General features: G+C 42.2%; 1 protein-coding gene and 1 non-coding gene across 2 annotated transcripts; one reads left to right on the top strand and one right to left on the bottom strand.

The window, feature by feature from the left end:
- Nucleotides 1-6,493: 6,493 nt before the first annotated feature.
- LOC141600582 (uncharacterized) lies at nt 6,494-11,941 on the bottom strand. Its single transcript, XM_074420824.1, has 3 exons — nt 11,169-11,941; nt 9,126-10,664; nt 6,494-9,032 (listed from the first exon to the last, which is right to left on the bottom strand). Exons 1-3 carry the CDS (start codon nt 11,939-11,941, stop codon nt 6,494-6,496), a joined length of 4,851 nt encoding a protein of 1,616 aa, XP_074276925.1.
- Nucleotides 11,463-11,569, top strand: LOC141603580 (small nucleolar RNA R71). The gene has a single exon (XR_012525444.1). It is a non-coding gene; the product is annotated as a small nucleolar RNA R71 (small nucleolar RNA).
- Nucleotides 11,942-13,727: the final 1,786 nt, after the last annotated feature.

The raw sequence follows: 13,727 nt of genomic DNA, 5'->3' as shown, positions 1-13,727 counted from the left end.
CTAGGGCTAGATTGATAGACTATTGAATTGTATCGGTAAAAAAGAAAAAAAAAATCAACGCATGACATACCTTTTTAACGAGACATATATTTACTATTTTACTTTAAATAAACATATATAATCAATATGAAAAAATATAGTATAATAAGACAAACTTAATAAATATTCGTAATTGCTAATTCCTACACACTGTGCGTAGAATACAAAAGAGTGAAGTTAGAAAGGCGTTAAGGAAGACGGGGTCAAAGAAAGCAGAGGGACCGGATGGTTGATGGTCTCAAGTTAAACCTCGCAAGTGCACGATTTTATCGTTGTACACTTAAAAGGGTCGATCCCACAAGGAGTAGGTGGAGTACTAATCGTTCTAATTCACCGGTTTAGCTAAGTCGATAAATAACAAAGTGGGTTGGTAACAAACTAGCGCTAAACTATCGAATTTAAAGACAAACAACAAAATAAAGTAAAAACAAGCTAAAGATAAAAGGGTAAATCAAATAAAGAGAAGGACTAGAACTCGGTCCGACCATGAATATGAGTAATTCCACATACTAATCGTCTAGGCTAATCAAAAGGGGTAAGTAGGTGAGGGGGAGATGACTCTAATTCGCCTAAGACCTCCCTCTCGGGTTCGAAATAGGACACTAGCTACCCCGGCTGACCCCCCTCTCGGGTTCGAAAGCCGGAATCCCCAACTCAAAACCCGACGACCCCAAGAACATGCATTTTCCCAAGGTGGTCAAGTAAATGGTCAAGGTCATTAAACCCTCATCGTATTCCGGGTCATCCCACTCCCTCTCTCGAGGGTCGATTTCAAACACTAGTCTAGAGGCACCCTTCCTCGGTTCTCCCTTTCGGTCTCAACCTTAGTTGGTGACAAGGACGGGTTCCCAAATACCCAACTAACAACCTAACCAACTCTCGTTGGTGGTCAAGGGTCAAAAGTCGACACTACCCGGAAACCAAACCTTAAGCATGAAAAATCCTCTAAACTACCCTCACCAATTTTCCCCACAAATTAGCCTTAGTGACAATTAGTTAGTGAAACTACCCATATCGGGTCAAACCGAGTCCTAGAAGGAGACTACTCACTAATCATGGTCCTAATTGCAAAATGAACAATAAAGATGGAAACTTTGGTCACAAACATGGTGAGAAGATGAATCTTACTACTAAACATGCAACAATCTAACAATAGGTTTAAGGAAAGATGATTTAATCTAATAACAAGGTTGATTAAACCAAAAGACACAATCTTTAACCAAATCAACTCAAAGATTAAGTCTTTGAGGACAACTACCCAAGGATGAACAAATGAAAGAGAAACAAAGGAAAGATGAACAATACAAAGATGAACAATGATGAAAATAGGAACAACAAACAAACAACAACAACAATTTTAACATGAACAATCAAAAACTTGAAGGAAGAACAAAATGTAAACAAATGGAAATAGGAGAGAAATAATACCAATCAAATAGCAAGAAAGGAATTAGGATAGGAAATTAAAGAAGGAGGAACCTTCAATTCTTCTTACAACCCAACTCCAATTACTAATTAATTGAAGAACTAGACTAATTAAGGAAAGATTAGGGAAAGATTAGTGAAATAATTAGCAAAGTTTGAAACTTGGAAAGGGAAATAACTCAGATCTAGGGTTGTGTGTCAAAACACCGAATTTTTGGGGGTATTTATAGTGTCCTCCTACTTAAGTTACAAAAAGGGGAAATTAATACAAAACACGCGTAGCAGTGACCGCCAGCCGGTCGACCGGCGGCCGGCTGCCCATCCGGCGCCGAGGAATCCCAAATTTGAAGCTCGAAATTGGCAATATGACAGCCCGCCGGTCGGCCGGCGGCCGGCTACCCGGCTCAGGGTCGCTCTTCGTCTTTTCCTCCTCTTTCTTCCTTGCTTTCTTCCTCTTGTGCCTTGTTTCTTCCCAAACTTCCTCAAGCTAGCTCAATTACCTACAATAGAGCACCGGAATCGATAGTAGCGGGAATATGGAGCAAAATGCAAGAAAAAGGCCTAAGATAGCAACACATGAGACACGTCTATGCCCTAACATAGCATTGATGACCAAAACTATGCAAAAATTGCATAAACCCAACTCAAGTAGGAAAAATTTGATAAAACTCCTTTTATTTCAACAAATGGTAACGTCTACACCGTAACAACGACTCGGTTTCCCAAGCCATGCAAAAAATGTGTAAACCCGACTCATCTTTGGAAAAACATCAATTTGCCCTTTTATTTAGCAACGGCTTTTTCTACCCCAATTAATGATGAGGTGGGGTGTTGCTTTGCCTTTTTCTTTTTCTTGACAACAAACAAATATATACAACACACAACTCATTTTTTTTGGTTTTTCATGACTTTTTTACTTTTCTATTTTTTTTTTTTTTTTTTTTTTTTTTTTACTTTTCTATTTGTTTTTTCATTACAATTTACAACCTCTTATTTTATATACAAAACCAATTTCACATCGAAATCCGACCCAAGTGGACGTGCAAGCCATCCACCATCACGACCCAAATCACCTCCTACAACACAACTACAAAAACCGACCAATTCTTGATTAAGGAAGGGTGGTTATGGGAATGTAGCTATTTTAAGTGGGTTTGCCAAATGAAAAGGCTAAGCTCAAAGGGGGTGAATCAAAAAGGGAAACGATGTAGGGGAGAAAACATGGCTATTTGGCTATTGTGAGGTTCATAAAAACTGATTTATGCTTCATATCATGTGCACAAAAATGTAATGCAATTTCATGGTCTAAGGACGATGCGACACACTTATGCGTAGTGATGTGACACGCCTCGCGAGGAGGCCTACTCTCAAACCTAGATGAGGGCGGGGTATGAATGTACCCACCCTAGGAGGCTCTACCCTTACCTTTGAGTAGTTAAGTCGAGCCAAAGGTCTAGTCTACGGCCCTAGGTCTCACAAGATCGGTCTAGACTCGTTGGTCAAGCCCTCCTTCCTCGGCTAACTAAGAGGCCACGGGTGCGAGTCACGAGGAGGGGAAAGGCACAATTGGGCACATAAGCTCATCATGGGGGTACTTGGTTCCCTTCCTTGACCATGTTCTTTCCCAAAAATTTATTTACAAACTCAATGCAAAAAGAAAGAAACGCAACAAGTATATACATGTGAACAAATGCATGCGGGAATTTAAACAAACATGAAATGAAACGTGCAACAAATTGGCTAAACCTAGCAGCACATCAACTCCAAAATTCCAAACGGTCTCCCAAGGAGACACCCAAAGCAACAAAATTCCCATTCTCCTTCAAAATATCCAAGATACCAAAAAGAAAGAATAGTAAAAGGAGTAAGAGATAGGAAGGATTATACCAAGCGGTCTTCTAGCTCCTTTTTGCCTCAAGTGGTCAATGCACCATGCCGAAGGTTAGACAAAACATATATATACAATGCAAATTTTTTTTTGAATTTTTCAGAAATTTTTCAATTTTTAGGCATTTTCTTGAATTTTCTCCAATTTACAAGCATATAATGGTATGAACAAATATAAACAATATTCACAAAGTGGATATTTCCCTCCCCACACTTGAAATGTACATTGTCCTCAATGGACAAAAGCATAGGGAGTGAAAAGGAAAAAGGAAGGAACATATTTTTGTATTTTTAATTTTTGAAAAGAAAATAACATGTTTTTGTGATTTTTGTTTTTGAAAAATTAAAAAGACATATTTTTGTTGATTTTTGATATAAGAACTCCCTCCCCACACTTATTTATTTACATTACTTCCAAATGGAAATAAATGTGTGGAGGGATTTCAAATTAAAAGCATGTTTTTATTTGTTTTTTTTTTTAGGCCCTCCCCACACTTATTTATAGACATGGGAGGGCAATTTAGGGAAAGAAAATAACATGTTTTTGGTGATTTTTGGTCATTTTTCAATTTTTAGTTGGTTTTTATTTTGAAAATGCAATGCATGCTCTATTCTATATGCAAAATTTAAATGACAATGCAATTTATGCTAAGTGAATGCAATTACTACATGTGACAATATATTACAAAATTGAAATCTAATGCAATCCTATATGATGCAACTAAATGATTTATCAACTAAATGCATGCGGAAATTTAAACGTGAATGAGAAATTTGGATAAAACGGGAGAGATCGTACTTGTCATTTTGGATTTTCAAACGGGAGCATAAGCCTTATGATGGTGCAAGGCTAGGGATTCCAAGAGCCACTCTACTCTTCCCACCAACAAGAAATATTACCAATTTTCAAGAAATGGAGAGATGAAATACTAACAAAGGGTCAAGGAACGAGATGCATAGGAAGCCACCATTGCCAAGAGCTCACATTTGAAAGTACCCTCTCCACTTCACCAACTCAATTCTCAAAATCAATATCATCATCCAAATTGAAATCATCATTACCCCCGTCACGAAGAACGTCATCATCGGTACTCAAATTCCACCCTCCTCCGGACCCTGACGCCCCCGCGTCACCATGAAACGTAAGAGCCACTCCACTAAACCACTCACCACTCTCTTGATGAACCACGGGAGTAGGAAAGGCCGGGTTACCGAAGTAATCCGACTGCATGTGGAACCCTCCACGAATGGTCGGCGCGGTGTATCCGTGCGTGGGCCATTGGAAGTAATCCGGGTGCGGCCCGTCCCTCGTGACAAACCCGCGGCGGGCATAATCATCATAAATAGGGTAATTCCCTACTCCTTGGTTATAGTAGATGTGGTCTAGCCTTCGGTCAACCGCGTCAAACCGAGTATTCATTTCACTTTTCATTTCACCCAACGCCAAGTTTAAGTTGTCAAAGTACCCTACCAAAGTAGGGTCAAGGGGAGGGTGTTGATAGCTCGGTTGTTGAGACGTTGAAGGCATAGAGTGAGTGTCAAATTGTTGTGGCAAAGAGGTAAAGGTGGATGGGTGAGATTCCGAAGTCGGGCCATGGCGCTCTCGCCGAGAAAGAGTTTGCCGGGCACCCCCGGTGTGGTCACGCTCACGTATGGTGAGGAGGTAAGTTGATTGGTCTTGCTTGATAGTAGTTTCCTTAGTGTTTGGAAGGACAATTGAATCCTTGTCATCAATTTGCCAATATTCACGATTATCGGCGGGGTCAACTTTGAACCAATCCAAAGAGTGGGTCAAGTAAAATTTTGATAAGACATTTGGTTCTTGAACCGGGTTGTACAAAGACTCGTCAAACCCACCAATATCCTTAGCCAATTGGGTAATCATCCCACCCACAAAAATTCCCACACTTTGGTCCGGGAAATTAGCCAATTTCCGAAGGTGTAGCACAAAGTGGTGAGCAATGTTAATTTGGAACGGCTTGGGCTTTTGGAAAAGGTAAGAGCCAAGGATATTTAGTTCATCGGTCCTTACGGACCACGACTCACTCCTAGCAAAGATGGTCCACCCCATAAATCGATGCCAAACCCTTATAGCCGGAAAATGAATAAAGTTGGCACTCCTTTTTCCTACCGAGGGGTCGGGCTTACCCGAAATAGCCTCCCAAACCCTAGAATGATGAAAGTCGGCGGGTTCCCTATAAGAGTCCATGTAGTTCAAACCAAAAGCCTTCCCAAACCTCTTCAAGGTCATGGTGTGGTTTCGGTTCATAAGACGGAAACGAATCTCAACAATTTCCCCGGTACTCCTCCTCTTGTCAACTTGAAGCGAGCTCAAAAATTCCCAAGTAAGGCAAGGGTAAGTCAATCGCTTAAGGGTGTACAAGAATCCCATTCCCACCCCTCTAAACAATTTCTTAGCATCGGTATCTATCCCTAGGTCCTTCATTGTTTGGCTACAAATGAATTTAGTAGCATGAATGGGACGATTTTTAAATAAGAGGAACTTACATTTTTGAGTACCGGAGGCAAAAATCAGATTAGAGAAGTCGGGATCCGGTGAGGTATCCGTCACTTGTGCCACCCCGAATTGAGCCGACTCCTCAATGGCCCTAGCCGTGTCCGCCCTTGTTCTTTTGGAAGCCATCTTCAAGCAAGGTGAAAAGGGAAGTATTTGTGTGGGTTGTATTGGGGAATTAGAGAGGATTTGATGTTGAGGGAATGTAGAGAGAGAGAGTGAATTTTAGAGAGTGGTGGGAAAAAGGGTGGGTGAGTAAATATATAGAAGGCGGAAAAAGGGCTGGGAGCCGGCTGGGTGCCGGCCGCCGATCGACCGGCTCTCGGTCATACAGCATTTTTTCAAAAAATCGATTTTTTGTGTCAAAATAGACATGTCTCGGCGCCGGTCAGCCGACCCAGCGTCCTCCTCACTTCATTTTCAAAATTTTCGACCTCCAAAATTCAAGATGCCTCGGCGCCGGTCAGCCGACCGGCCGCCGGCCCTCCTTCCCATCGTCAGGCCTTCAAAAATGAATAATACAACGACTAACTACCAAAAATGCAATCTATATACAAATTCCATGGGTTGCCTCCCATGTAGCGCCCTTGTTTTATGTCGTAGGCTCGACGGAGTGATGAATAACAATCAATAATTTTGAAGAGAGGTAGCGGTGGAGGTCACATCCTTGATTATAGGGGTTCCGGCGATGTAGTGCTTGAGCCTTTGCCCGTTCACCTTGAAGGATTGATCTCCATCGTATACCTCAACGACGCCATGTGGAAAGACTCGGACCACGGTGAAGGGTCCCGACCACTTAGACTTGAGCTTTCCCGCGAACAACTTGAACCTTGAGTTAAAGAGGAGAACCAACTCTCCTTCCTTGAACTCTCTTCGAATGATGGCCTTGTCATGGAATCTTTTGGTCCTCTCCTTATACAATCTAGAGCTCTCATAAGCCTCTAGTCTAAATTCTTCAAGCTCATTGAGGTCAAGTAGCCGCTTCTCTCCGGCGCTCTTCAAATCAAAGTTTAGGAGTCGGATGGCCCAATGTGCTTTGTGCTCCAACTCAACCGGCAAATGGCAAGGCTTCCCGTACACCAACCGGAACGGTGAAGTTCCTATTGGTGTTTTGAAAGCGGTCCGGTAAGCCCACAATGCATCATTGAGCTTGGTTGACCAATCTTTCCTTGACCGGCTCACGGTCTTCTCTAGAATCATCTTGATCTCGCGGTTAGAGATCTCGGCTTGGCCGTTAGCTTGTGGGTGATAGGCAAGACTCCGCCTATGTTGCACCCCATGTTTCTTAAGTAGAGCATCAAGAGTCCTTTCCCGAAAATGATTCCCACGATCACTAATCACAATTCTTGGAACACCAAACCTTGGAAATATGATAGTTTCCATGAGTTTTGTCACCGACTTTGCATCACAAGTTTTTGTTGGGATAGCTTCAACCCATTTACTCACATAATCCACCGCAACAAGTATGTACTCATATCCATTGGATGATGGAAAAGGACCTTGATAGTCAATTCCCCATACATCAAACAACTCCACCTCTAGAATGTAGTTCATTGGCATCTCATGCCTCCTTGAAATATTGCCGCTTCGTTGACACTTATCACACCCTTTGACGTAGGTTGCCACATCATGGAATAGGGAAGGCCAATAGAAACCGCATTGGAGCACCCTTGCGGCGGTCTTTCTTGAACTACCATGCCCTCCACTTGGCATATCATGGCAATGTGAAATTATCGGCTTCACTTCTTCTCTTGGAATGCACCTCCGGATTATCCCATCCGCACAAGATTTGTATAGACAAGGCTCTTCCCAAAAATATTGCCTTAGATCATGGAAGAATTTCTTCTTCTTGTGCGAGTCGTAGTCATATGGAATTATTCCGGAGACCAAATAATTCACTATATCCGCATACCACGGTGCTTCACCCAAGCTTAGGGACAACAAGTGGTCGTCGGGCAAGTAATCATTGATGGGGAGCCCATTGTCAACATTGAGGTTGATTAGCCGGGATAGATGATCGGCCACCACATTTTCAACTCCTTTCTTGTCTCTAATCTCCATGTCAAACTCTTGGAGAAGTAGTATCCACCTAATCAATCGAGGCTTGGACTCCTTCTTGATGAGCAAGTGTCTCAAGGCAACATGATCGGTGAACACTATAACCTTAGCTCCCACTAAATAGGTTCGGAACTTTTCCATTGCAAAAACCACGGCCAAGAGCTCCTTTTCCGTTGTTGAGTAATTTGTTTGAGCATCATCAAGAGTTTTGCTTGCATAATGAATTGCATGCACTTTTCCATCCTTCCTTTGGCCTAATACCGCGCCCAAGGCATGATCGCTCGCATCACACATCAACTCAAACGGCAAGCTCCAATCCGGAGGTTGTATAATAGGAGCACTCGTCAAAGCTTCCTTTAACCTATTGAAAGCATCAAGACAACGGTTAGAGAACACAAAAGGAGTATCTTTGGCTAACAACTCGGTCAAGGGTCTCGCAATCTTAGAGAAGTCCTTGATGAAGCGGCGGTAAAAGCCCGCATGTCCAAGGAAACTTCTCACCCCCTTGACATTGGTGGGGGGTGGGAGACTAGCAATGACTTCGATCTTAGCCTTATCAACTTCTATCCCACGATTGGACACTATGTGTCCTAACACAACCCCTTCTTGTACCATGAAATGGCACTTTTCCCAATTAAGCACAAGGTTAGACTCTTGACACTTGCTCAAAACTTTCTCCAAATTCATTAAACAACTTTCAAAACTTTTCCCAACAACCGAGAAATCATCCATGAAAACTTCCATTTCTTGTTCAATGAAATCGGAGAAAATTGACATCATAGCTCTTTGAAAAGTAGACGGAGCATTACATAGTCCGAATGGCATCCTCCTATATGCATAGGTGCCAAAGGGACAAGTAAAGGTGGTCTTTTCTTGGTCGCTTGGATGGATGGGGATTTGGAAAAATCCCGAATAGCCATCCAAGAAGCAAAAATAGTTGTGTTGAGCTAATCTTTCTAGCATTTGATCCATGAACGGTAAAGGAAAGTGATCCTTCCGGGTGGACTTGTTCAACTTCCTATAGTCCACACACATTCTCCACCCGGTTACCGTCCTTGTAGGAATCAATTCATTCTTGTCATTTCGCACTACCGTCATGCCTCCTTTTTTGGGAACTACATGAACCGGGCTTACCCACCTACTATCCGAAATGGGATAGATAATGCCCGCGTCAAGTAGCTTAAGGACCTCTTTCCTTACAACCTCTTTCATGATGGGATTAAGCCTTCTTTGTGGCTCAATTGAGGATGCATCCTCATTTTCAAGAAGAATTTTATGAGTACACAAAGAGGGACTAATCCCCTTGAGGTCACCAATAGTGTACCCAAGGACACCCTTGAACCTTTTGAGCAAAGAAATGAGTTTTGAGGTTTGGGTGTCATCAAGTGCACTATTGATGATGACGGGAAAAGTGGAATTATCTCCTAGAAATTCATACTTCAAAGAAGAAGGAAGTGGTTTAAGTTCAACCGTAGGAGGAGGCGTGGAACTCTCCTCCTTCTTACCGACTTCCAATACTTCAAATTTGTGAGCTTGTTCATGAATAGGAGCCGAATCCAACATCCACACATATGCAAGAGTCTCAATATCTTTGTCATCGACCTCATACCCACTAACAAGACAAGTCTCCAAAGGATCCATGGAGGAAGCTTTCGGGTCATGTTCCTCCATAGGATTCTCAAGAATGTCAACAATGCAACAAGTGTCACCTAGAGAAGGAGCTTCCATGGACTTGTGGAGTTCAAATTCCACCCTATCCTCACCTACTTGCAAAGATAGTTTCCCACTCTTAACGTCGATCATAGCTCCCCCGGTGGCAAGACAAGGTCGCCCCAAAATAATTGGCACATTGTGATCCTCGGGCATATCCATAACAAAGAAATCACAAGGTATGACAAGCTTCCCAACTACCAAGGGTACATCTTCAATCACTCCAATGGGAAATTTGACCGACCGATCGGCAAGTTGAAGTGAAACTCTAGTTGGCTTCAAATCTCCCAAATCAAGCCTCTTGAATATTGAAAGTGGCATGAGGCTAACACTAGCCCCCAAATCACACAAAGCTCTTTTAATAGCCACCCCTTGGATAGAACAAGGGATAGAGAAGCTCCCCGGATCTTCTAGCTTGTTAGGAAGCTTGTTGGTGTGAGTGAGTATAGCACTACATTCCTTAGAGAGGTTGATGGTTTGCACCTCTCCATTCTTCTTCTTCAAAGTGACAAGTTCCTTAAGAAACTTGCCATAAGATGGAATTCCGGTAATCATGTCAAGGAAAGGAATCGTGACATTCATTCCCTTCAAGATCTCCACAAACTTCTCATACTTCTTTTCAATTCTAGGCTTTGCAAGCCTTTGTGGAAAGGGTACCGGTGCTACATACTCCCTTGGTGGTGGAGTACATTCTTTGGCCTTAGTTGCAATAGGCTCATCTTGCTTTGGAGGGTCAACCATCTCCACCTCCTTAGACTTCTCCGCCATAATCTCATCTTCTTGCACAACTTCAACCGGGTGCTCTTTCGCCACTTCACTTGACACCCTCTTCCTCTTCCAATTAGGAGATTTCTCAACCTCCTCCAATTGCTTACCACTCCTCAAAAACACCGCATTCATCTCCCTAGGGTTAACCGTATTACCCGGAAACTTCCCCGGATTTTGAGCCAATTGACTCAATTGTTGAGAAATTTGGGCCACATGAGTTTCCGTAGCCTTTTGTGATGCCCGTATTTCATCATTCACCCGGCTTTGTGAGGCAATGTGGTTATCAAGCTTTGAGTCGGATTTTTGATTTGCAATGACCAATTGTTCAAAAGCTTGTTCCCAAGATGGTTTTTGAGGGGTTTGGAAGTTTTGGTTTTGTGGTTGGAAATTTTGGGTTTGTTGTTGATTGAAATTTTGCCCCTTGAAACCCCCAAATGGTTGTTGGTTTTGGGTGATGAATTGTTTCCCTTGGAAACCGGGTGGAATTTGTCTTTGGAATTGAGAGTTTTGATTGAACCTTGGTTGTTGTTGGGGTTGGGAAGTGGTTGGATTTTGAATGTTTTGTGAAGCATAAGACAAGAAAGGGTGAGTTCTTTTTCCATTGACAAATTGATTGTTGTTATTATTGTTGAACCCTTGTCTTGCACTTGTGGACTCCCAAATCCCATTTACTTGCTCATAGCATTCCTCACCTAGGGGTGCAATCAAGGGACACCCAATGGGAGTGTGTCCTTGTTCACCACACAACTCGCATGACAAGACTTGCCTCATATCGGAGCCCTTGGGTTTTGAATTTAGCAAAGCAACTTGTTGGGTAAGTTCATCTAGCATACCCTTAACTTCCACATTCAAAACCGAATTAGATTCCTTGCTCTTGCCTTTCCTCATTTGCCTATCACTTCCCCATTCCATAGTTCTTGAGGCCATCTCCTCAATTAGTTCCTTTGCCGCTTTATGCCCCAAAATGTCTAAGGCACCTTTCCCGGATCCCGCATCCAATGAAAGCCTTAAGTCTTGAGTCAACCCTTTGTAAAAATTGTTCACTAGCTCGGCCTCGGAGATGCCATGGTGAGGGCACAACCGTTGGAGCTTCTTATACCGTTCCCATGCCTCATATAAGGTCTCATCGTCTTCTTGAGTAAAGCTTTGTAGTTCACTTTTCACTTTCGCCGTTCTTGAGGGTGGGAAATACTTGTTCAAAAATGCCGATGCCAACTCATCCCATGTCTTGAAGGAATCCGGGTCACAATTCTTCAACCAATCCTTGGCCGAACCCCTAAGAGAACGGGGGAACAACCTAAGGCGAACCGCGTCATCGGAAACCCCATTTGATTTGTACATATCACAATTTTCAAGGAAATCATTTAGATGATCATTTGGGTTCTCCAAGGGACCTCCTCCAAATTGGTTGTCTTGAACAAGGTTGAGCAAGGCATTTTTAATCTCAAAGTTATTAGCTTGAATTCCTGGCCTTTGGATGCTTGGATTGACTATGTGCTTAGGAGCCATAGTCTCTCTTATCGGAACCGGATCACCCATGGTGTTAGGTTCTTCTTCTAAAACCCCAAAAGGATTTTCAAACACTACTTCGGTAGCTTCTTGGTGATTAACTTCTTCAATCGGTGGAATATCAAGTAAACCCCTTCTTCTTAATGAATTAAGTCTTCTTGCCGTGGCTTCAATTTCGCGGTCAAGTTGATATATCGGTTGACCTCGTCTTCGTCGCCTACTCATGCAAAAGACCTAAGCACTTGAAAGAAAAGATTAGTAACAAAGGACTTAGTCTAAACTAGAACAAAAACGATTAATATCAAGCCGTACTCCCCGGCAACGGCGCCAAAAACTTGATGGTCTCAAGTTAAACCTCCCAAGTGCACGATTTTATCGTTGTACACTTAAAAGGGTCGATCCCACAAGGAGTAGGTGGAGTACTAATCGTTCTAATTCACCGGTTTAGCTAAGTCGATAAATAACAAAGTGGGTTGGTAACAAACTAGCGCTAAACTATCGAATTTAAAGACAAACAACAAAATAAAGTAAAAACAAGCTAAAGATAAAAGGGTAAATCAAATAAAGAGAAGGACTAGAACTTGGTCCGACCATGAATATGAGTAATTCCACATACTAATCGTCTAGGCTAATCAAAAGGGGTAAGTAGGTGAGGGGGAGATGACTCTAATTCGCCTAAGACCTCCCTCTCGGGTTCGAAATAGGACACTAGCTACCCCGGCTGACCCCCCTCTCGGGTTCGAAAGCCGGAATCCCCAACTCAAAACCCGACGACCCCAAGAACATGCATTTTCCCAAGGTGGTCAAGTAAATGGTCAAGGTCATTAAACCCTCATCGTATTCCGGGTCATCCCACTCCCTCTCTCGAGGGTCGATTTCAAACACTAGTCTAGAGGCACCCTTCCTCGGTTCTCCCTTTCGGTCTCAACCTTAGTTGGTGACAAGGACGGGTTCCCAAATACCCAACTAACAACCTAACCAACTCTCGTTGGTGGTCAAGGGTCAAAAGTCGACACTACCCGGAAACCAAACCTTAAGCATGAAAAATCCTCTAAACTACCCTCACCAATTTTCCCCACAAATTAGCCTTAGTGACAATTAGTTAGTGAAACTACCCATATCGGGTCAAACCGAGTCCTAGAAGGAGACTACTCACTAATCATGGTCCTAATTGCAAAATGAACAATAAAGATGGAAACTTTGGTCACAAACATGGTGAGAAGATGAATCTTACTACTAAACATGCAACAATCTAACAATAGGTTTAAGGAAAGATGATTTAATCTAATAACAAGGTTGATTAAACCAAAAGACACAATCTTTAACCAAATCAACTCAAAGATTAAGTCTTTGAGGACAACTACCCAAGGATGAACAAATGAAAGAGAAACAAAGGAAAGATGAACAATACAAAGATGAACAATGATGAAAATAGGAACAACAAACAAACAACAACAACAATTTTAACATGAACAATCAAAAACTTGAAGGAAGAACAAAATGTAAACAAATGGAAATAGGAGAGAAATAATACCAATCAAATAGCAAGAAAGGAATTAGGATAGGAAATTAAAGAAGGAGGAACCTTCAATTCTTCTTACAACCCAACTCCAATTACTAATTAATTGAAGAACTAGACTAATTAAGGAAAGATTAGGGAAAGATTAGTGAAATAATTAGCAAAGTTTGAAACTTGGAAAGGGAAATAACTCAGATCTAGGGTTGTGTGTCAAAACACCGAATTTTTGGGGGTATTTATAGTGTCCTCCTACTTAAGTTACAAAAAGGGGAAATTAATACAAAACACGCGTAGCAG

The sequence above is a fragment of the Silene latifolia genome, chromosome 9 (assembly GCF_048544455.1).
Source record: "Silene latifolia isolate original U9 population chromosome 9, ASM4854445v1, whole genome shotgun sequence".
NCBI classification, from domain to species: Eukaryota; Viridiplantae; Streptophyta; class Magnoliopsida; order Caryophyllales; family Caryophyllaceae; genus Silene; species Silene latifolia.
The sequence above is the reverse complement of the archived record's forward strand: the minus strand, read 5'-3'. Positions and strand labels throughout refer to the sequence as shown.

What these genes read in the sequence shown, in the direction of transcription:
- LOC141600582 (XM_074420824.1), bottom strand. Translation starts at nt 11,941, where the DNA reads ATGGGTGATCCGGTTCCGATAAGAGAGACTATGGCTCCTAAGCACATA. An exon ending in CCCAAGGGCTCCGATATGAG is followed by an intron (nt 10,665 to 11,168) that starts GCAAGTCTTGTC and finishes TGCCTCACAAAG; the next exon opens with CCGGGTGAATGATGAAATAC. An exon ending in AATCCCATCATGAAAGAGGT is followed by an intron (nt 9,033 to 9,125) that starts TGTAAGGAAAGA and finishes TGTAGTTCCCAA; the next exon opens with AAAAGGAGGCATGACGGTAG.